General features: G+C 40.9%; 1 protein-coding gene across 1 annotated transcript in view; it reads right to left on the bottom strand.

Annotated features, from left to right (window-relative positions):
* Positions 1-4,641: 4,641 nt before the first annotated feature.
* Positions 4,642-24,505, bottom strand: part of VWA8 (von Willebrand factor A domain containing 8) — a 192,349-nt gene continuing 172,485 nt past the window's right edge. Inside the window, exons 41-45 of the mRNA XM_033051539.2 lie at positions 20,103-20,228; positions 18,063-18,221; positions 10,329-10,427; positions 8,896-9,134; positions 4,642-6,557 (exon numbers count right to left, since the gene is read on the bottom strand). Coding sequence (XP_032907430.1) covers positions 6,449-6,557; positions 8,896-9,134; positions 10,329-10,427; positions 18,063-18,221; positions 20,103-20,228 — 732 coding nt within the window. The 3' untranslated portion in view covers positions 4,642-6,448. The remainder of the gene's footprint in view (positions 6,558-8,895; positions 9,135-10,328; positions 10,428-18,062; positions 18,222-20,102; positions 20,229-24,505) is intronic.

Here is a 24,505-nt window from a genome sequence, read left to right as displayed (position 1 = left end):
TTTGGCTCCTGAGTATTGAGGTGTGGGGCTTCTGCTATGTTAATTCAGATCTGGTGTATTTTAAGACCTTCTGCTTCCAACCTGTCCTGCCTGCAAAAAGCCAGACCCCACAGGCTCCTTGATCTTATAGTACTAATTGCAGCAGAGAGAGGATTGATTTGAGAGGATGATGATATTTTCTTTCTGAGATGGTGCTAAAGGAGATGAGAGTTTTGAGGTCTTTAAATGCACTATAACACAGAGGGAAATCTGTTATTTTGTGGGCATGGAGACCTCCTTGAGCACAATGGTGATTGAGAGGACTTAAACTTGTAAGAGTGAGGGAGAATAAGGCAACTTCTGAAAAAAATTTTTCAGTGGCACTTCCAGTGACTTCCCCCACTTCACTGCCCCATCAGTCTGTGCCTATTCAGTGCTCAGCTACAACCTTTGCAGCAAATTTTTGAAATCACAGCAGGAGCAGGAAACAATCTCTGTCCTCTTCAAACAAGAAGATAACAGTCAAGGAGAAGTCAGTGATGACATGGGGAGCAGCTGCTGCATGGCAGACCCATGTGTTCCAGGTCAGCATGGCCCTGGGCGAGCATGAACTCCACTGTTTGTTCCAAAATGACTGCTGCCCTCAGATACCAAGCTGACAGCCAGTTTAGAACATATCCTCACCAGAGGCTTGCTTGCCAGCCCCAGCCAATTGCCTGCCTGCTCAGCTCTTGTCCCATGAAATCTGTCCTTAAACACAGAAGTGGTCCTTCTCCAGAGTCTTAATTGCAAATGTATTGATGAACGTGAGGACCCTTTTCCTCTCATCTGACTTGCTCTCTGGGAACTGTGCCACTCTCTGGGAAAGTGGGTCATGTCAGAAAACTGAGGAAGTGAGGAGGACTATGGCAGCTGTATCACTACCTTTTTTTGCTGTTTTGGTCACATTATATGACTTCTTTCTAAAGGGATGCAGTGAGATACTCAGTCCTCAGTACAGCAGAGAAGGAGGACAGAGTTTCAGCATTCCCTGTTCACTCCCCTGAGGAATACAAAGGGAGCTGGGAACAGCAGGGAGTGGGGGAGACGTTCAGAGCAGTTTCAGATCATTCTGATGGAAAAAAATATGTGGTCATTTTGGTGCATCAAAATACTCCCACACTTTCTGCTACTTAATGCAGCACTCAAGGGGAGCATCCTTGCTTCTAACAAAATGCATTTCTTTAAAAACCTCAAACTTGTTTATAATTATCAACTTGGAAACCAAAGTAGGTGACTTTGCAGATGTCAAACCAATCCAAGCTGAAATGCAGATGTTGGTGAAGACGACATGGAGCATGATTTAGTCATGACGACAGCAAAAATATGTGGGACACCATTTGTTATATTACCCTTCAGTATAACACATTTTCCTAACCATGAATGTTATTTGTGGACTTTTTCCAGACCACAGTCTGCATATAATATTGTCAGCCTGGTGTGAGTATTTCATATAAAATATTCATTTAATGATTTGAACTGAAAAGGCTGTTGCTAAGAATGGGCTTTGTATCAAGTCCTGATATAAACAGAACTTTTTTTCCCCCCTCATATTTGTGAGATGTGTTTAGTTTATGGGTGCTGAGTGAATATTTCCACCCTCAGTAACAGGTTCCAGGGGCCAGTAAATTTTGGCTGGTGCTAGAATGATCTTGTATGTATTTAAAAAGAAAGAAAGCTCCTGCTTTTTGTATGCAGGGAGCATAGGTGTTGTATTCTAGCCCCCATGCCACTGTTCCATGAGGTTAACAAGCCTCAATTCGTTCTGAGCATGTTCCTGGGAAGTTTATTTGATGCCTATTGCTGATGAAGAAGCTTGAACACAAGACTGATAGGGTGCTGAAGCCTGAGGCTCAGCCCTCATGACTCTGATGTGGTGCCAGCTTTGGCACTGAGCTCCATCTCTGAGCCTGCCCATCGTCAGCCAGGGTGGGTTTGTGCTGCTTGGTGCCCATGGTGGGGCTTGGCCAGGACATGGCAGCACCTCACCTCTGCTTGTGAGTCCAAAGTGCCTCCCCTGAGCAACCTGTCCTGGCCTCCAACTGGGGCTTTCACTGGGGGGAATTCTACTGCTGTGAGTGGGCCTGGTAGATCTTTCTGCCTTCATCTGCTTTTCTCACCTCCATCCTCACCATGCCTGCTTTGGTGATCAAGTCAAGCCAGTTCAGAAAGCTGAGCAGGTTGAAAATGAGGATTTTGTCCCTTTTTCCCTTGCTTGCTCTCTCTCCTTATGTTTCTTTTGGAACTGAGGGAACTCTGGTGCCAGATTACACCCAGCTGGTAGGGATCCACAGCCCCAGGCAACCAGGTCTGGGTCTAGTTCCCAGCCCTAACTGGATTTGTAGAGTTCAGCCTGCCCAAAGAAAAACTGTCTGTGATGGGTGGAAAAAACCAGGGTCAATATCTAAGATTATTATTTTTTTTTTTTTTACATTTCCAACTCTCAGTGTGCTTACTGCAATGAGGTTTTTCTTGATTAGGATCACACAAGTGTAGTAGTAAATCTGTGTTCTGATACACAAAATTCTCCAGCATGCAGTCATGCCAGATGTTCAGACTAAGGATGTTGTGAGTAATGTCAAAGTATCTGGTTTTTAAAAATAGATTTTCATTTTCATATGTTTGTCCTGTCAAAAGGTGGTGAAGAGATGGTCATGAAAACAAAGTTATTTAAATGTTATAATTTTGTCCTTGTCTTTGAAAAAAACAAACCATCACCTTTGTCCTGAAGAATGTCGAATCTCTTCTGCAATCTTCCCACATACTTATTTCCCAGAAAATGTAGTTGACTTTAAAACATTTTATTCAGTGACAATGCTGTTCACACTGACACAGCAATCTCAAAAGCAAAACCACTTCTGAATTAGGCAGTGTGTTACCTGTTTATTTTGGTGGTGTGAAACCTGTCTCCTACAAGAGGAAATCCTTCAGCTGATCAGGTTGTTTTGCAAGCCATTTTTGCTCTGATTGAAATCTCTCATCTGCCTGGACTTTCTGTTTTTGTTTTTGGGGTTTTTTTTTGTTGGTTTTTTTGTTGGTTTTAAAAATTTTTATTTGTTTTTTTTTTTGTAATTTTTGCACCAAAGTTAAATAATAATCCTAAAAGACTGTGTAGCACTACTAACTGGCTAGTGGGTATGAACACATTACATACAGAAACAGAAAGAGACCAAAATCTGCATTACAAGAGGTAATTAAAATCACTACTGCTGATGTGACTAATGCTATTAAAGCATTAGTGATAGGTCAGGCCCTGCTCCAACTGGCAGCTCTATTCATTTTCTGAAACATGGCCTTTGCTTAAAAACTGATGAGTGCAAAAGTGTCTTATTAAACTGTGAGAAGAGATGAAAAATACCTTAGCATGCTTTCAGAGGAGATGAGTGACACACAAAGCTGGTGCCTGCATTGCAATGAGAGCAGCCGCTGCTGCTGCTGTTAGCCAGACAAAGCCATGTAACTCTTAAGCATTCCACTAATCAAAAATAAACGCATATTAGGAAGCTCTGCAAATCCCAGGAACATGAAAGAGGAGTGTTTGTTGATTTTTTTTTTTTTTTTTTTTTGAGCAGTGAAATAACAGAAGTCCTGGTGGGACAGGGAAAGGCACAGTTGCTGCTTTGATGTCCCTGGGGTAGTGATGGGCATTAAAGCAGGTGAGAGATGTACAGCCTGGGGAGAATTTTGTCCTGAATTTTCATAATTTAGAGAGACGCTGTCAGGTCAAATATGCTTTGCAATAAAATGTTATTAAAGCCAAAACCCAAACCTTTTCCTTCTGAACTGAAAATTCAAAAAAAAAGGTTCACTAATTTCTTCTCCATTTCTCTCAAAATCTACTGCAGTACCTCTTCCCCTCCACTCTTGACAGAGCCCACCTGCAGTGCTGCATCCAGCTCTGGGCCCCAGCACAGTAAGGACACAGACTTGTGGGAGGGAGTTGGGAGGATGGACATAAAGATGGTCAGAGGGCTGAGGCACTCTCCTGTGAAGACAGCCTGAGAGAGTTGGGGTTGGTCAGCCAAAAAGAGAAGAAAAGGCTCCAAGGAGACCTTTCAGCACCTTCCAATACCTAAAGAGGGCTCAGGAGTGCTGAAGAGGGACTTTTTACAAGGGCACATAGCAATAGGACAAGGGGGAATGGCTTTAAACTGAAAGAGGGCAGGTTTAGAACTTCCACACGCTCTTACCCACCCTCATGCCCAGACCATTTCCCTGGACATGGCTGTATCCTACAGGCCCAAGGAACATGAACTGAAACAACAGCCATCTCCTGAAACAAAAAATAAAACTTAACACTGCAGAAAGGTTACTGTAAATGATACTTGTACATGAAGTATAATTTAGAGTATAATCAAACAAAAGATTAAGAAGTGGATTTATCATAGTTTTTCCCTTAAATACCACTAGGTTTTTTTTATGATAAAGGAAACAGTATTTTACTGCATGTAAGTCTGAGGTGAGAAAGTTTATCCACATAAACCATGTAGAAAGTGTACAGTGCATTTTCTAGTTAACTGCAAGAAAAAGCTTCTTTGTTTCAGGACTGCTATCAATAAAGGCAAATGCACTGTTCCTTGCTAAAGGAATTTCCATATAAGCACATATTTAGTAAAAGCCTTATTAATATATCAATTCTTTATTGCATTTAGTATTTCATCATATGTTTAAATGACCAAGATATTTTTATTTTGAAGTGCCCTTCCCCTTAGTAGCAATATCTGTATGTTTGTACATACATGTGCATTTGCTCCAACCAGAGATAACCTTCTCAACCCTCTCTTCCCAATTCCAAACAGGAACTGCATCTTCAATCTCTTTGTTTTCACATATATGGTTATCATAACAATGCTAATAGGACTTTGAAAAATGTCTTCCGTCCCCTCTTGTCATAAAGAGATTGAAAGCTGACCAGACTTTGAAACTCATCCTAAACAAGGGACATTTTTGATGCTCTGGTAAAGATTTCTTTCTGCAGGACTGATGGGGTAGAGAATGACCACCATAAGCTTAAAAAACCAATGGTTGTATTTAATGAGGCCAAATTAATCTGCCTCCTCCCTTCCAAAGACACCACTCAAGGTGCAGTTTGACCAACTGCAGGGCTAAGAGAAATATTAAAAGAATTGCAATTCCTCCTTCAGATTTTTATAAGCACTCTTCCTGTATGTTTTTTTCTTCAGTTGCTCTCTAATTAATATCAGCACAGTATCCAGTACTGGTGCACATCCCCCACACCAGCTTAATTAAATTATACATTCAATTCATCGAGTATTCCACTGTTCCCAAAGAACTACAAAATATCTCTTCTTTAGTAGAGAAAGAGAAATTATCGCCTCATGGGACAAACTGAACCCCAACTGATTAAATCATAAAATAAGTCTTTACAACTAACTTGGATATTAAATACATTCTAACACAGATATCTTGCTAAAGTACTCTTTCCTCTTCCTTTATAAAAAATAACATATTTTTTCAAGCCTAAATCTCTCCTCCAGTTTCACCTTCAGATGATCCAAGAAAAACAGACCATGAATACACTCTAACAAAGCACTAGCAACCTTTTTGTCTCCTGATTGAAGAGTCACCCCCATGTGCTGAGGCCATCCCAGGGATTCTGTGTAACAGTGCAGTGGGTGCTGCATCAGCAGCTGTGCAAAGGACACATGGCAGGAATTCCCTCCTTGGAAACGCAGCCTCTTGGGCTCTTAAGAGAGTTTTGACCCTTTCTCCTAACTTTTCATAGGCAGAACTGAACCAATCTATTTTTGTGCTCTTTTACTTCTTAACAGCCACTTTCTCCAGATCTGACAACTCAGAGCACCGTGCCTGATCAGATAATGAATGTTTACATGTTACGGTCAGTGTTTCCAAACTACTCCATTGTTCCCAGCGTCAGGGTGAAGCCCTGATGCCCATCAAGACAAGAAAGCAACAGGAGGGGAAGGAAGGATTTCCTGCCTGGAAAGGGCAGTCCTGTGTAAATCAGAGATGGAGTTAACCACCCATTCAAATATATATGCACGTGAAACACTGACACAGATTGCCTGGATCTGCCTTGCACAGGATTACCAAATCCCAGTGAACCATGTTTAACGAAACAGGGTGAAACGATTCTGTAGTGCTGGCAACACAGCAGGCAGAGGAATGATCACAGACTGTCCTTTGTTTGTTTGTCCCTCCGGAAAATCATTCATTCTGTTGCCATCCTCTCCCCCTATGCAGCTCTTTGAGTGTGCTAAGTTGGCTGAGAGATTCCGGAGGAAAATTTACAGCCTGGCCGTCATGTAGATTATGGTTGCTTGGCTGATTAGAGAAGGGCATGTGTTTTATTAATAATTGTGTTCATCCTCAGCTTTAGGGTTTGTAGCTCCAGCAGGAGTGGGTTTCCTCTTTGAGTTCAGTTCACACGCGGTGACATCAGTGATGCTTAGGCACTTGACAACATGGTAGATGTGAAGATCTGCTGCAAAATCTGAGGGATCTGTTTGGTATCCATAGCAATAAAAGACCGACCTGCTGGGAGCGTCCTCTGCAGCCTAAGGAGCAGAATGAGGAACAAGACACAATTACGACCTCAAATTATCTTCCCTACCACAAGACAGGATTCCTCACATTGCTGTCACCATGCAATTAAGGGTTTGGGAAAGCAACAGAGGGAGAAAACACTGAGAGCATGTAGGGGGCAGAGTTCCTTTCAGCAAGACGAACAAGAATGTTTCCAGAGATTTCTATCCATGTCCTCTTTCTGACATGCCAGAGCTCCATTTTGATAAAGATACCAATGATCTCATGAGGTGTCACCACAACTGGTTTGCTGAGGACAGCTACAGATTTACATTGGAAATGCAGATACTCATCCTAAATAGATTACCATGAACCCACAGCTCTTTCAGTTCAACAAGTCCAATTATTCTAACTGTGCCCTTTGTATTTATTCTTTGACATCACTGCAGATTACACAGAAACTGATTCTTCTGCCAATATCAACCTGACACATTTTTATTCATAGCTTAACCCACCCTTAAAAGTCAAACTAGATGCATGTTACAAACCCCATCTCCCCCGTGTCCAGTTAGCAGGCTTGGGATTTATTTATTCTCTGCTTTTCACATGAGATTTTGCTCTATTCTATTCCTCCAATGCTAAGTAAATTCTCACTTCTAAAATTAATTTAAAAAAATGAGAATTCCATTCTCCTTCCTCCACAGCAGTTACAGCAAGGCTTTGTCTAATTCTGCACATCCACATACATAGAAACACATTTCAGTGACAGCATTGTGTGCATTTTCCTTACCCAGTGAACTAGGCCATTATAAGATCTCTTACACAGCAGGATATGGTCAAAGATTTTTTTCTTTTTTAAATTCCTATCAAAAGTAAAGGGACTTTCTGTAATTATAATAGTTTATAATCTTTCAGAATGGATTCTCTTTTGATGAATAACACAGCTCTGAGGGACAGACCTGCAGTCACAACTCATAATGTCTGTGCAGTTGTATCTTTCAACCTTTTACGGCTTAAAATTATCTACTGAGGGCCAAATCCCTTTCAGATTTCTTTCATTCTCCTCTAGTTGAAGACTCAAACAGAAACAGAAAAGGCACTGTTGATATTTGTGGCTATACCAGCTTTTTGCTGCAGGTACTGGTACTCAGTGGATATGGAAACTGGAAGAACACCTGTGACAAAAATTCTTTTTTTTTCCCTTGTGCCCAAACATTTTAAAGTGAATTTATGTAGTAGAACTAAACCTAGGTGTACTGTCTCAGTATTTGTTTCTAACACAAGGGGAGTATCTGAGTCAAATTTTTGTTTTTTTGGAAGACCAGTTAAGTCCAGCCTCTTTTGTTTTAATCTCTTTTCTTAGGCCTACCCACATTACAACCATATACTGACACAGGCACCACATCTCTATTATGATTACATGGTGACATTACATAAGGGCATGGTGCACATCCTGCAGCAGAAGGATGGCATCAGCTGCTCCCTTTGGATGCAGAGGATGCTCTGAACTTGCTGGCTATAAGGGACATCTGCAGGATCCACAAACCAGTCTCTTCCCTGACACAACTCAGGAACTACACCTTCTCACCAGTACATTAATAATCATAATAGTAAAAAAAGAGATGGGTGAAAACACCGACGTGACCCATCAATGTGCACTTTTAGCCCAGAAAGCCAATTGTACCCTGGCTTGCTTTCATCAAGAGCAGTGTAGACAGCAGGGTGAGTGAAGTGATTCTGCCCCTCTACTCCATTCTGGTGAGACCCCACCTGGGGTGCTGTGTGGTCCACAGCACAGAAAAGACATGGACCTTTTAGACCAGGTCCAGAGGATGGCCACAAAAACAGTCAGCAGGATGGAACACCTCTGCAATGAAGACAGGAGAGCCTGGAGCCTGGAGAGGAAAGTCCAGGGAGACCTTATTGAGGCCTTTCAATAAATACAGGGGGCTCATAAAAGGACATAGTGACAGTTTTTTACCAGGGCCTGTAATGACAGAATAAGGTGTAGCAGTTTTAAACTGGAAGAAGGTAGATTAGATTGGAGATATGGAAGAAATTTTTACAATGAGAGTGATGATGCATCCAGAGAAGCTGTGTTTGCCGGATCTCTGGTAGTGTTCACAGCTGAGTTGGATGGGGCTTTGAAAAACGTGATCTAGTGAAAGACATCCTTGCTCATGGCAGGAGGGTTGGAACAGGTGATATTTAAAGGTCCCTTCCAACCCAAACCATTCTATGATTTTATGATACTATGACCAAAATCTCAGTGCAGAACAACAGCATGGGCAACTCACTGCAATAAAAGCATAATTTAGATTTATGCTAAATGAAAGCAAACAGTACTAGGCATAAACCAAACACACTTACCTATCTGCCTGGTCTCCCAAGGATCCTATAAATATGGCAAAAGCATTGACTTGAGTGTTGGTGGTCAAGACCTGTGCAAATCTCGATGGCTGAATTCCGTAACGCTCGAGATTTGCGTCACTTAAGACAATAACAAAATACTCATCAGCCTCCTCCTTGGAGATTTCCCGAATGGCATGCTCTGTCCCTTCCAAGGTGTGGTCTCCACTCATGCAGAACTGAGCGTGGGCATGCATGGTCTGTGTGCACAACATAACCACGTGGAAACACATAAGATGACTTTAGGAACAAACATTCATTTCAGCATTGATTTCAGCTAGCACAGGAGGGAGTAAATATTCAGCACTGCTGTATTAGGGGACCCATCAGAAATGCAGACAGTGCTCCAGATAGAAAAGAAGATCCAGCTTTTTGTACATAATATGTCATATCTTAAGACAGGCAGCACTTCCTAAAAACACAAACAATCAAAACCCACACGGGGATCCAATTAGACTGGGCCTTAGGGAGGGTAAAACACTTTGGTCAGCTGCAGTTCAAGTAGATAGATTCCTATGTATTTTAGGAAGAAAACAGGGCTTAGTTTCCTAATGCTATGAACAGCTCCTGCATGCTCACAATTTGCACTGGATTTCCAGATCATAGTAGCGGCTTAGTTATTATCAAATACCTGATTCCTGACAGTGGCAGTCACATTTAAAAATGATAAAACATTTTGTTTGAGCTGTTACAGAATAAATTCACCATATTCATTGATAAACCTGTTACCTCTGTAGAAGGCCAGAAATTTTAGATGTTAATAGATCAGGTTCTTCTAATCAAAGAAGCTATTTTAAAAATAGGGTTTTTGAAGGCAGCTCAAATACATGCTTCTAGCCTATCAAGCTACCAACCAGGTAAATCTTACAATATACTCAATTTTTCTTCATACTACTAGAGAAAAGTTCTGGTGAATACACTTGATTTGCCATTGTGATTTAACATTTTTCCAATTTAGCATTGACACATTTTCCCACTGTTACTGTGAGGCATAACTTGTTGAAGGTATCAGGCTAAATCACTGACCTGGGATAGGTCCACAGTTTTGAATGAGTCACTTATGCACTAATAATATCACACGATTTGGGCAGAGCTATCTATATCACTGTATAATCTTTGGAACTTCCCCTATCCTTTGACAGGTAGTCAAAATGACACATTTAGGGTGCAGCAGTCCAGAATAAGGCATACCAAGCTTCTACTATTTTGGCACAATTTGTTTTCTGACATGTCTCTGAAAGGTCCTGTTTCAACTTTATGCAAATACACAGATTTTTGCTAGTCTTTCTTTTATTTTACTATCCTCATGTTTTGTATTCTGTGACCTGCCTACAATTTTGTCTTTGCAGTCATAAAATCCTTAATTACCAGCATCCCTTATCAGTAGGATTTACCTTAAGAATCTCTAATCTTTGCTTGTTGTTCTTGGGAACTTTGTCACTCCCAACCAAGGCGATGTTGAAGCCATCTCCTGAATGTCCAACAATGTCGTACTACAAGAAAGAAACATCATCAGTTACCTGTTAGTCACAGATGGCCCTTGGTTCATGATGACATAGGACAGATCAAATGCAATTTACAATTTTCAACAAAAGACCCCAAGTACTGCTCACTGTTTCTGTTTTTGAGCTGTTTCAGGGAACTATTTGCAGTTTCTCACTGACATGAGAACATAAGAAAGAATTGCAAAATAATGAAATTAAGGAACAGTTCCTTATTTCCATGGTCTGTTTTTCAAATCATCCCACCAACTGCAGAGCAGTGATGTGTAAGATCAAGACCTTGCCTTCTCACATTGTCTAAGTATTTCTTTTAAAACAGCAATTTTCATCCTCCTGAGTCTGACAAACAAGAAGCACATTGTATGAGAGTAGGTCCTATGTTTGATGAATCTTTTTGATGACCTCATTCTGCTCTGAAAAAAAAAGGTACTACAAGTCCCCTTTCTTTAAAATCAGTACCCTTATTTTTGTGCATAACAGATCAAAGCCATTGCTGAAACTATGTTGAGAAGTGAATTCCAAGAGCCTCTGTATGTTTTCAAAGGAGATGCTGTGCACATCATTCTCCTGTGAGATGCTGCTAAACTGACACGTAGAACTGCAATAGCTCAAATATCCCATTGAACAAATAATGCAATATTGTGAAGCTTTCTGTTTTATGTGAGAGCTTCATTGCTGTTGCATGAAAATCAAGACAAGCCAAGTTATGGCAAGGTCCCGACCTGCCCTTTGTGTTGTGGATGTGTCAATCACCCCAGGGAGAATTCATAAACAGGACAACAATGGATTTAAGAGCTGTCTACATCAAGCAAGAGAGCACACTGTCCAGAATCTGAGCCCAGAAAGACCTGAGCTGGCAATGAACATGCCTGTATTTCCCCCTGCCTAGCTGGCACAGACCTGCCTTTACTTGACTGGTGCAGTATTTTACCTTTCTGTTTTCTTTTTTTCAAGTACAGTTACAGGTTCCTGCTGGGTTCACCATCCCTAATTCCTACATAATCATCTGGTAAAAGGCAGGTCTATCCCTCAAAGTTTTTCTGTCTTTTCTTTCCTACTGAAAGACACTTTATTTGGTGCAAGTCAGGTCCTAGAGAGAGGAGAAATAGAAGTCTTTACAGACAAAGCTCTTTTTGTTTCCACATCACTAATTTGCTTAAAAATCTATCAAAAGAAAGCTAGAGCAGCTGGAACAACACTTCTAAAGGTGACACCTCACTCTGTTAAAGAGCAAATGTGCAACATACTGTAGATTATTTTACCCAAGGTCAGACCATTTTATGACAGCCCCATGTAAACCAGACTTCCTTTCCCTAGGAAATCTTTATATAATCTAGTCCCCACACAATCCTATTTCTTTCTGCTCTGTTGGCTTTTTCCATTTCTGCTCTCCTCTGCTCTTACATGCCTAGTATTTGCTATCCAGTCTCATGTAAATCTTTCAGTCTGTCACATGCTTTGTCTTCAAAACCTATTTCTTATCACAAGCAATGCTTTAGACTCTGTCTTGATGGATATGAAGACATGGCAAATGAAAATATACAAATTTTGAGAATAATACTGGGGTAACATTCAACATACTTCCTAAATGAAACAGGAATATATCCTGTTTAATAAAACCTGAACCACACACAGGGAATCTGTGGGTGAGTATTGTTTTAAAAATTAGAGACTATTCAAGTCAGAGGAACTAAATAAAGCAGAGGTTTAATGGAGCAGAAAATATACAGTGCTCATGGTTCTTATGCAATGTCAGAAATGCCCACACATCTTCAGGGTAGGCTCTTAATTATGAAACCTTGCACATCCTCTACTGAGCAGTTTTTGGCACCACTTTTAAATCAACAACCTAATTATGTAAAGCAAAATGCTGCCATTCTCCTGTGCAAAAAGGCTGATCCTTTGTAGAAGGCTCCTTCCTGGCTTCCTAGATGTCTCCCACTGGCTGTCCTTGAGTCAGCTCTGCTATACTGAGTTAATGGGAATAGGCCAAACTTTGCTCTTTGGGAATATCATCGTGGTTCTTGACACACCTCAGTAACAGCCCAAGCTTCCATCTCAAACAGTCTGAGTTCAAACTCAGTGTGACAGCCTGTGTAAGGGGAATTGCTGTATCTCCTAGATGAAACCCTAGATTTTGAGCTGACAGTAGGGCCCCCTCCACATTCTTGCACAAGGCGGGATCAGACAAACCTGGTTACAGGCAAGGCGAGGCTGAAATGATCTGAGCAAACTATTGCAGGCATGGAAAGGCATCCACCTGGGAACATCATGTCCTGTCTGCTCCCTGCTCAGAGAGCTGCTTATTATTCTTCGTGTGTGCCCATGCATGCACCCAATACGTGTGCTTATCTTTAACAGATGTTATCAGTTTCCTTGTTTCTTTGCTGACAGCTTACTATGCTATTTGTGATTTAAAAACATTTGGTGAGGCAGCAGGGAAGAAGTGGTTATTTGATTCATCCTGACTGCTGCATTCTGCATCAAATAGGGCCTCTAGATCCTGCTGTGCCAGGGAAGAGAGGAGCTGTGGTCAACAGTCCTCATGTGCTGGTGTTCTGATTCCTCTGGAAGCCAAGTCTAGGACCAGGAGTAGCAAAAATCTAATGAGTGTGAGATTGCTTTAGGGAAGCTCAGCTGCCCAAACTGTGAAGCTGGATGAGTTCACAGCAAGGGAATGTAGCTGCACTGACTTGGATTGACTTAAATCAACATAAGACTGCAGGCTGGAAGACCCTCCCTGGGAGGGGGATGGGAATATAGCAAAGTTCTAGAGGTGACAGAAGAGAGAAGTTTGCCCAGGTGAATGTATGGAATCTGTCACAATTTAGGAAAACAGAGTTTTGGAGAGGAGCAAAACTGGGGCAAAGAAGCTCACTCTGAAATGGCAAAGAATTAAAATCTCTCCTGAAGTAAATTATTACCTCCTCCTGATCTGTGTTCTAGCAAATGAACCCTCAGTGATTTCATATTATCTTGGTGAACTCACTGCAAAGAAAAGGTGCTCCACAGTCCTGGTCAACTGGGAACCCCAACACACACAGGCACATGCAGATTTCATCAAAACCATTTTCCTTCCTTTGCAGTAGCTAAAGACGAGCACAAAAAACAAACAAACAAACAAACAAACAAAAAGCAGAGAGCCAATCTGATGCCTTTTCCCCATAAATTCCCTAAGGAGGATTTATGGGGATGGAGTTACAAGTGAGAGAAAAGTTGTGATACAATCTTACTTGGAACTGACTTTGGTTTTGCTCTACAAAATAGCAAGCAAAAGCACTCAGGACAAATCCAGCAGCAAAATACATTTGCTTTAGTGCAGCTTAATTGAAATAATATATTATTGTGGTACACAGGAGCTTGTTTTCCAATAGCCTCAGGTACACTGAGACAAGGACTCCTCTATTCAGAGTACACAACATATAAACATGTATCTTGAAATAGCATCATTTTGTTGGTTTCTTTCCATAGGGAAAGGTTAGAACAATCTCTGTTCCACTGTCACATTTTGCACTGAATGGATGGCTGCTGCTGCCTAAAATGGGTAAAATGGAAGACTTTGTCTTCTGCAGCTGCCATGCCAAAAGGTTTCATTTTTGAAGGCATTTAAAAAGCTGAAAGAAGATGTGTGCTGAATGTAAAAGGCAGTGTGAATTAGACTCTGCTGGAGGGCTAGATCTTTATACATTCGTCTATTCTTTGGAAATACTGAACATTTTATTTTTCTGAGCTTATTTCAAACCTTTTGTTTATTATTTAAAAGAAACTATTCTGCCACACATGTGGACCATTTCTTCTTTTCCTGAATTAGCAGTGCTGCCTCCACAGTAAATTTTACAAACACAGAATGCTAAAAGAGGTATATAAAATCTTCAATATCCCTTTAATATAGCTATAAATAACAATTCAGGCGTTTCCTACCAGTTACATAATATGCTATTTATTGAGTCACAATATTTTTAAGGCTTCATAAAATTGCTGTTGGATAATTTACTGGACATGCCTCCTCAACCTGCCATTATGTGCGCAAATCACGGTAATTGGGGATGATATAAAAACATACAGTTTGTGACAGACATAGTACTACCTCAGGTAAAAAAAGAGAAAAAAACTGCCCTCCTGTGCATTTTCAAACAATTGGCACCTAAAATGGGATGTTCAGAAGATGGGCCTCCTGCTTTCCCCTTGACAAGGAATGATTCACTACCTGCACTTATGGGAAATGGAAGTAGGGAGGATGTCCCACATAAGCATAAAAAGCTGAAAAATACCTACAACACTTGTCTGCCTTTATAAAAGGTAACTTCACTACCTGCGTGGTGCAGTCACATACCCATTACTCAGCTCTTCTGTATAAGAAAGCAAGAAGAAACTATTTTCTAGCTTCACTCAGTGCTGTCAAGATCATCAGACAATCAACATCATCCCTGATACCAGGGGGTAATACCCATGGGGAAAGCTCAGCTGGGTAGAATAAACAGACAAGGAAAAGCCCATGTGATTAATTCACAACCGTGTTTAGCAAAGTAAACCATCAGAAGCACCATCAGAAAAGTCATCCTGACTAAAAGCCAGGAATTGCCTTACAAAGTCTGCACTGCAGTTAGATAGCTGCAAATCCCCTTTGCCCAACAAGCTAGATGATCCTTTGGTTCAACACATGTTTTACAAGATACCCCTCAAATTTGCAGCATATGTTGTTGTGAGCCATGCAGATGGGGCTACAACAGGAACAGATAACAGCAGGCATATCTGAAGGCCAAAAAAAAAAATTCTACATTTATAAAATCAGGGAAGAAGAGAATAAGGAGAAGGAAAAAAGAAAAAAGTGATAAACTGCAGATTTTTAATTGCACAATACACAGTTGTGTGTTCTTTTTCAAATGACTCCTCTCTTAGATATGAGAAATGTATGCTATTTTTGCAGAGATACCAGCTTTGTCCTGAGAAAAATCAGCAGCATCACGTAAAGTGTCCAGAGTTGCACAGAACGGAGTCAGTGATATTAAAAAAAAACCCCACTGCCTCTCCTGCTCTCTGAAGCCTGACCCATAGATTTTAAAATCACAGAACTGAAGAGAGTTTGTAATGATCTTAACTAGTACTCCATAGTGTGGTGGCTGCATGCCTAGTTCTACATGTCATTCCTTTGCCATGCACCTGAGGGTTCTGGGTTCTCAGCTTTAGAGCTTCACTGGAAATAAGGACAAGTGGTTTTTCTGCCATTGTGTTACATCCTTCTCCATTGTTATCACTTTCTAAGCCATTTTCCTCAGCTATGTGAATGTAACACAATTTATTTTCCAAAACAAGAGCAGAATGGTCACCATTTCTATTTTAGTCAAGATTTTATCAGCTCTTTGATTTTTATCTCTTCCACACTGACAGTTCTTACTAAGTACTTGCTTAGTAATTTAATAATTCCTTGTATGGGGACACTTCCACACTCTTTGCAATCTTTGTTACTCTCTCTTCTATTTCAGCTCTACAAGAACTTGTATTAGATGGGGGAACAAAATTGCACGCATTACTCCTAATGTGAATGCACTATGGATGTTTATAGAAACATTCTCATGCATTTTCCTTTCTTCTCTCTTCTTTTGTTAATAGTTTAGAACATTCTATTAGGTTTTTTCACAGCTCATGAGAACAGTGTTCAAAGAATCACACAACATAATTACAAGACATCTTTGTTGGGCATCAGTCTATAGCTGGAAATGAGGACTAACAGAAAGCTGAGACTTTCTCACTGTGTATTTAAAATAAAAATTATTTTCTTCCACTTCCAGGACTTTACATCTAAAAGCACCAGCTCCCATTTTATTTGTCCTTTATTTCCCAGTCACCATTTACGGCAGGTCCTTCTTCAGCTTTTAACAGCTGGATTTCCCTTTTTATTTTCTCAAATAACTTCATATAATTAGCAACTTTTGTCACCTCATTATTCCTCCCCTTTAACTGATCACTTACAAATATACAGAACAACATCACAGCATGGACTCTGGCACAGATCCCAACACAGCTCCACCACTGACCCACTAAAACAAGACCACTCAGTCAGTTTCATATATTTTTAGGAATATTTTGTTTATATAAAAGATTTCCCTTTTATCCCCAAAAGCCTCTGGCGAGGGACTTTCTCAGTTGCTTTTGGCCAAGGAGACTCCACCAACCAACCAACCAACCAACCAACCAACCAACCAACCAACCAACCAACCAACCAACCTACGTTGCTTGTCACACACATAGATACCTTACTTCCCTTTTTAAAACCATGTTGACAGCACTACAGTATATGACATTTTTCCTTGTGCCCACTACTTTTCTGTGTGGATGATCCTGCATTTTGCCATACTCATATCTGTGTTGCTCAGATATGCCTTATTTACCTAGTTGCACCATCACTGTAAATATTTGTCCTTAAATTTTCTATTATCAGTGAGCAGGAGATACATAAACAGCAGAACCAATAAAGCCCTGATTTCCAATTATTTTTTAAATTATATTTGAAGTTCCACATGCCTTCTCTGGGCTAAGGTAGAAGTTTATGGTTACAGCATTTTCTTCCAATAGGATTATACAGCATCACTTTCTACCCAGTCTATTTTCATTATGTTTTCAGGAATTTAGTAACTTTGGGAACAAAACCATAGTTTCAAATTTGTTTGAAATTCTGCAAGATACTCTGTTTAAGAAAGGTTAAGGGCAAGAAAGCATTACTGCCAAAGAAGATGGTAGCACATGCCTTGTTTCCTTAGGAAAAAACATAATGCCTGTCTCCTTTTGTAGACTTTTCTATTGAAAAACAGAAGTGTGCATGATTGTATTTTGAAAGGCATTCTAAAAGCACATGCCTGTTTTTGTACAAGAAATTCTATGGAAGAACAAAAACCTGTAGAATAATGTTGTTGGAGGAACAAGGTGAAGCAGACCTGACTGAGTTTATCTTGACTACATTTCTATTAACTTTATTTAGAAAATTTTACATTTTGTTCAGATGTATTTTAATTCTTATGTTTGATATCCTCTTCAATAAAGGTAATGGGCATTTCTATTCTTCTGTTAAACACAGGGTCTGTCCAGAATTAACTGGAGATTGCCATTCCTGTTTTCTTTATGGCTAAAGAAATATGGCCTAGACCTTGTTCAGGCTTGCTGAGACAAAAAGAGTATTACATTTATTTACATTTCATTTGCAGGCTACCATTAAATAACATTTGGAACCTAGTATGTATCAGTACAAGAAATTATTTCTTGCTTTCAGTTAACTAGAAGAGACAAGGGACGAAGATGTCTGGTCTCTTCCCATGACCAAGTACTGCTGTGTGCACTCTGGGTGGATGGAAGGATGTGGTATCTCTGCATGTCCTGAAGCTCATATTTACTGGTGTAAACCCAGCAAATCTCACTAAATCAAAGTCTTAGACTGAATACTCCCCTGTTGAAATGTGTAATGTTTCTTACCCTTACACTAGTATTATTTTTCAGGTTGCTAGAAATAGATTAATGTCTTCATTTCCTTGTGGGAATGAATAATACTCTTTGGCCAGACTGCTGAAACACTTTTTCCACTGCACACACAGCTCCATGCAATAACCACAGAGCTCCCAGCCCAGCTGCAATTACCTTGAATTTGTGCTCATAATTCTCAAAAGCTTCCATGACCATGCAGACGGCCTCCATGGAGCGCTCCAGGCGCCCATCCACGCCGTTGAAGCGGTACATGCTGCCGGAAACATCCACCACCAGGCGCAGGCGCTTGGGCTTCTCCTGGGGGCTCCCTGGCTGATAGGGAAACACAACACAACTAAACCCAGCAGAAGTGGGAAAGCCAAACAGCAGCAAAGACAAAACATTGCAGAAAGAGAACCCAATGTACTTTGCAAATCAAGAAAATTTTATCCAGCAAACATTGTTTGGTTTTGTTGTTGTTTTTTTTTTTTTCCCCAAGAACAAAAAACCTAAATATTTTTCTATTTCAAAGCAGTTCTTTGACAGATAACTCAGCTCACTGTTTTCCCTCACCTTCAATGACTGGAAACAAAATACCTCAAAAAATTCCACACATGCTTGTCAGGAAAATACTTTTTCTGTTTCAGTTTTGATTCTTAACATTTTATTTCAGTAAAGAAACTCTCAAATTTGCTCTTTCTGCCAATGCTCATAATGGAAATGCTTTTCCTTGGCATGCAGTACTAACAGGGACTGTATATGACTGTAAAAACTTGTGTGCTGAGGTTAATAACATTCCAAAAATATCTGAAATCTTGTTCTGTTTAACTACTAGTTCCATCTTCATTTTAATGCTGAAACCATTATTTTTTCCTGAAAACAAATCCCATCTGTTCTAATAATTTTTGGCACAGTACATTCGAGGGAGGTGTTTTATTTAGCATGCAATGAGATGTGTCTGGATTCAAGTATGAGGTTTTTAAAGATGATCTGACAAAAAACTAGTCACAATATAAACAAATAGCAAAAATGTTCCTTTTACCTGTAAAGGATTTGTGTACTTTATTATTTTAATTATTCTTTTAATGGACTGTGGCACCCCCAGCCTTCCCAGAAACAAAAGAAGAGCTGACCCATTAAATCCTACATCTATTTTGGTTTTTATAAAAGTGTCTTTTTGGATATAAAAGTTGGATTTTTTTGTGATATAAAAGGTCCTTTTTTTCCTTAATTGAATTATTTTTACAAAGCCTTAAAACTGATATATTGAGTAAACACATTTTGAAACAAATCAAAGATTCAATCACTTTTCCATTACTGATCTTTCACACAAGCAGTGCCAAATTCCAAACATAATTCAAAGCAACATAAGGACCAAATAGCACAAAAAATAATACCAGGGATTTATCACATGTGGGTAGCTAACATGCAAAATGATGCTGTACTCAGCCATTACAAAAAACCAACTTAGTGTACTTAAAAACTGCAATCTGTCATTAAGTATTATTGTTAAGTATTATGGACTAGCCACACTAGTTTTGGCCAGGTTTAGTTGGTCTGATTCAAGTGGTTTCTCTGTTGCTGACTCACACAGGTCTCACTGTAAAGCCTTCTAAGGAATGGCTGAATCAGGCCATAAGACAGTCAGCTTTATCATATCTTAATAGCTTTTCCTCACACTTTTTTTTTTCTATCATAATTTTTACTCTTGTAAGTCCAAGTATCTGTGGAAGCTGAAACTATTTTCACACCATGGAATAAGGAAAATATATTTGTAAAGCACTTTTATAAAAAAACCTCCTAGAGGATCAGCATATTTGTGAACAAAAATTAAGTTTGTGAGTAAATATTTTCTTCTATAAAAGCAAACAAAATATATATTTTCTGCTAACTGCCTTCTGATCATTAAAATATTAAATAAGAACATAAAAAACTGTTACATTGGATCAAAATTAACACTGTCTAGACTGGTGTCCTCTCTCTGAGTGTGGCCAGTAGGAAATATTTATGTAAGACTATATGAAGAGGCACAGTAAATTTTCCATGTTGTGGTTGCCTCTGTGTCAGGGACATCCCAATCTAGAGGTATTTTTCTGAGTTTCTCATCTATATAACATACTCAAACTCTGAGCACAGACACTGTACAACCACCAGGAAATCAGCAAACTGGCTAAGCTCTTCTCCACCTTTCCCTGGTTCTTGTTGGATACTTACTTGTGGCTCAAGCTCTCCACGTCGTTTATATATGGCTTTTTCTCCTGTCAGCCCATCAATGATTTTGGTGTCATCTAGCTCTCCAACAGCTTGGTGTCTCATCCATTGTCTTTCTTTACCCTTTGCCTACAACAGAAGAGAAATATTAGTCAGTGATGTGAGTGCACAGGACATACACATTAATTTCTTTGTAATGATGTGATAGTTTTGGCATAAGCCAAAGAAATCCAAGCACATGTTCACAGTTGTCCTGGTCTTCTCCTCTGAAAGAAAAATCAACACTGACAAAGAACATGTTCCCTCTGTAACTTGGTCTAGTTTCATTTATGGGAGTTTAACTGTGAGCTGGAGAAACGTTAACCCTTCTTCGTGCAAATACACTTAAAATGTGTGGCAAGTCTGTTCAGATACACATACAACTGAAGGGACACACATAACTGACCATTTGTTTGGTGTTTTCAGTCCACACAGAACAAAACAAATCACTGGGTGACTTAAAGATAAAACTGAAGAGTATCCACTTTAGGCGATGGTAAACTGTTGCTTTTCAAACAATATTAGCAGTATAAACTAATTGCATATTTAAAAAATCTGCTTTTAAAATCATGATACTCAAGACAGTTCAATAAACACTTCTTTTGTTTTAGTTAAAAGGACATTGGTTATCTACAGCCCGAGTTGATGAAAATACATTACAATTCATGGAACTCCTGTACACAGAGCATGCAGTTAAGATTGAAGCCTCAAGTATTATAATATTATAAGCAACATATTTAAGCATGTTTCCAAAGGATAGTTTCATCATACATAAGATCCCTCTAAAGACAGCAAAGTCTGTATATACAGGGTTTATGGTTTATTTAATTTGTTTAAATATTCATGTTAAAATTAAATAACAAGGAAATACAATTTTGAATTTCTATACATGCAATCCTTTTGCCCTCTCAGCAAATTGTTGGCCAGTAACTGGAGGAAAATCAAATATCCAATAGGACACAAACTGCCTTAAACATTGACTTTCAGGAATGAAAATCAATTCCTCTCTGATGAGCAGGAAGTCTTACATTACAAATCCTCAGTAAAGTGCAGGCCTGGGATTTGAACAGATGAATCTTTATAGTTTTGTGTAGTCTGAGCAGGCAGGTAATGACTTCTTTGCGTTCAGAGAATCTTTGATTTTGCTTTGGACTAAATGTATGAGTTTTTGTTTCAGTGTGTAGAAGAGTTCTGGACTTCAGACTATTGCTTATAATTACTCAAGATTAATAGATAATGGATGACTTGCCCATGAAAATAAGCGGGCAGAAAGACTACAAAGCCACAGAAAAATGTTTTGATTAACAAAATCTAAAGCTTAATAGATGCTTCCTGAAGCAGAAAGAATGTGTCCCAAAAAACATGGAAACCTCAGCCTTTTAGTAAATCACAGAAGGGAAAGTGGAAGATTTCTGAGGTTGTGAATTCAGCCAGTTGTGTTTTCTGATACATTTCCATGGTGCTACAGTCAATTGAGCTTTAAGCCGCTTTGGCAATGGGACATCCATGAGTTTGTACCACTACTAGGAATTTCTATCATTAAATATACCTGGGATGAAAGTTAAATCCCATCTTCCATAGGATCACTGATTCCTTTGTTGCCTTCAGAGTTGTGCAACAATTCACCTGCAAATTCCCACTGACTTCTTCATGTCCCACCAAAATGTCCCACTGTAGAAGTTTTCCTGCTCTGAAAAGCCCAGAGGCAAATTTCAACACTCCAATTAACCATTAAAAAATACTCCTGGAGAAAATATGCTGCTGAGTAAGGAAAGCCTGTCTAAAATGAATCAAGCACCTTCCAGCGTGTTGCAGATGAGATGGCTTTGTTCCTACTCAGCCACTCTAAGTCGTGGAACAGAGGCAGATCCTTATCACTTCCTTAGCACTGGTATTTTGTCAAATTTTTGTCTTTTGCTTTCTTTTAGTAGGCAGGAAGGACAAACAACAGAAGATTATAAAGTTTCAGCTTTACTGAGTAAATTCTCAACTAGTTTCACTATTCTTTTCATTTACAATGCTTTATCTTTGCAGTTATTTGATGTTCAAGGAACAGCAGTGTGAGAAGAAAATGGCTTTTAACTATGGATGCACCTAAAACCAGTTTAATACCTTTGGGAGTTTATTCAACAAAAGCCAGAATTGGAGGAACATGGATTGACATTTTATCCTAAAATAAGAATGCTGACAAAATCTGATCTTACCTCTTTCCAAAATATTGCTAAAATCAGGCAACTTAGTGTCTGCCTCTTCTGTGTAGAGCTACTAAGAATTTGTTTCCTTTTATGAATGCTGAAAAAAATAATCCCCTTAAACACCGGTGTTATACAATGCACACATCTTACATATTACAGAGAAACTTCAAATCCTTTTTAATATGCAATTTTCATATGTTTAAAACTAAAGTTTAAAAGCATTTACACTTTTAAGAGAAAACCATAACTAATATATATACCTTGTTTTAATATTTGACTAGAAAGGACATACAACATGTTACAATTTTAATATAATGCAAACATATTGATGGATAAATATGCTGCTGCTTTTGAAATTAAAAAAATGTGCTAGATACTCTATCTTGTCAGTATGGTAGTGGACCAATACAGTACAGTAATTTCATGACTATAAGGCGCACCCTTTTGACTAAAATTTTCCCTGGAACCCGGAAGTGCGCCTTATAGTCCGGTGCGCCTTATCTGATGGACAAAGTTCAAAACATTTGCCTACCCGGAAGTGCGAGCTGCGAGCCACAGGGGGAGCCGGCAGAGCCATGGCTGCCAGGCGGAGGCGGGGCGGAGCAGCGGCGGGCACGCCCCGGCCCTGTGGAGGCAGAGCCGCCCCTACACAGGCACCCCCCGGCCCCATGCAGGCAGCACGGCCCCTCTAGAGGCACCCCCCGGCCCCGTGCAGGCAGGACGGCCCCTCCAGAGGCACCCCACGTCCCCGTGGAGGCGAAGCCGTCCCTCCAGAGGCACGCCCAGGCCCCGTGCAGGCAGCACGGCCCCTCTAGAGGCACCCCCCGGCCCCGTGCAGGCAGGACGGCCCCTCCAGAGGCACCCCACGTCCCCGTGGAGGCGGAGCCGTCCCTCCAGAGGCACGCCCAGGCCCCGTGCAGGCGGAGCCGCCTCTACACAGGCACGCCCCGGCCCCGTGCAGGCGGGACGGCCCCTCTAGAAGCACCCCCTGGCCCCGTGCAGACGGAGCCGTCCCTCCAGAGGCATCCCCTGGCCCCGCGCAAGCGGGACGGCCCCTCTAGAGGCACCCCCCCGTCCCCGTGGAGGCGGAGCCGCCTCTACACAGGCAGCCCCCGGCCCCGTGCAGGCGGCACAGCCCCTACAGAGGCACGCCCGGGCCCCGTGGAGGCAGAGCCGCCCCTCCACAGGCACCCCCCAGCCCTGTGGAGGCGGAGCCGCCCCTACACAGGCACCCCCCAGCCCCGTGCAGCAGCACGGCCCCTACACAGGCACCCCCTGGCCCCGTGCAGGCAGCATGGAGGGGCGGAGGCCATGCCCCGGCCCCGGAGAGGCAGCACGGAGGGGTGGCGGCCATGCCCCGGCCCCACCGGATGCAGGCGGGCCTGGGGCCCCGCGGCACCGCCCCTGCCGGGTACAGGCAGGCCCGGGGCCAATGGCTGCCGGGTTGAGGCGGGGCCTCGGCCAGCAACCGCGTGGAGGGAGCTGGGGGCGGAGCCTCGCTGCAAAAAAAAAGTGCGCCCTATAGTCCGGTGCGCCTTATCTGATCTACAAAGTTGCGAATTTTGCCGACTCCCGGCGGGTGCGCCTTATAGTCTGGTGCGCCTTATGGTCGTGAAATTACTGTAATTCTTTTCATTGGAAGATGTGTCATAGGCATAGTTACAAAAAAAAAATACAGCTGTTATGTCTGAAAATGTCAGAAAAAAGTTGTGTATGTGAAGTTATCTAAATATGTAGCTCGTAATGGTAGAGGATGTATTAAACACTGCCAGTTGTGGTCTGCATTTGTTTCTGGGAAAACATTACACAAATGTTCCCTTAGCTGCTGAAATCATGAAACTACTACTAACAGGGTTTTTCAAATTTCCAGCTCTCCAAGCCATGCTTATTACAGGACTGCTAGTATTTTATTCTTGCTGCTATAACCAGACCATTCCTACATGGTCTAAATCAGTGCTCATCAGGCTCAGTAACTCAGGCTCAGGTTTGCCCAGTTTAAATGCAGGGGTCTAAATGATATTCAGAAGCTACAGGGACAGTTGCCCTTAATTCTCTCTGCAGTAATCAATAACAAGAGAAGTACTTTCTGGAAAGCAAGTCACCTAACATTAAAGAAGGTCTTTCTGAGTGACTGATCATAACCTTTTGAATTTGGAGCTCAGACTGACAAGC

This window comes from Catharus ustulatus, chromosome 2 (genome assembly GCF_009819885.2).
Source record: "Catharus ustulatus isolate bCatUst1 chromosome 2, bCatUst1.pri.v2, whole genome shotgun sequence".
In the NCBI taxonomy this organism is placed as follows: domain Eukaryota; kingdom Metazoa; phylum Chordata; class Aves; order Passeriformes; family Turdidae; genus Catharus; species Catharus ustulatus.
Note: the sequence above shows the minus strand (reverse complement) of the source record. Positions and strands in the feature narration are given on the sequence as shown.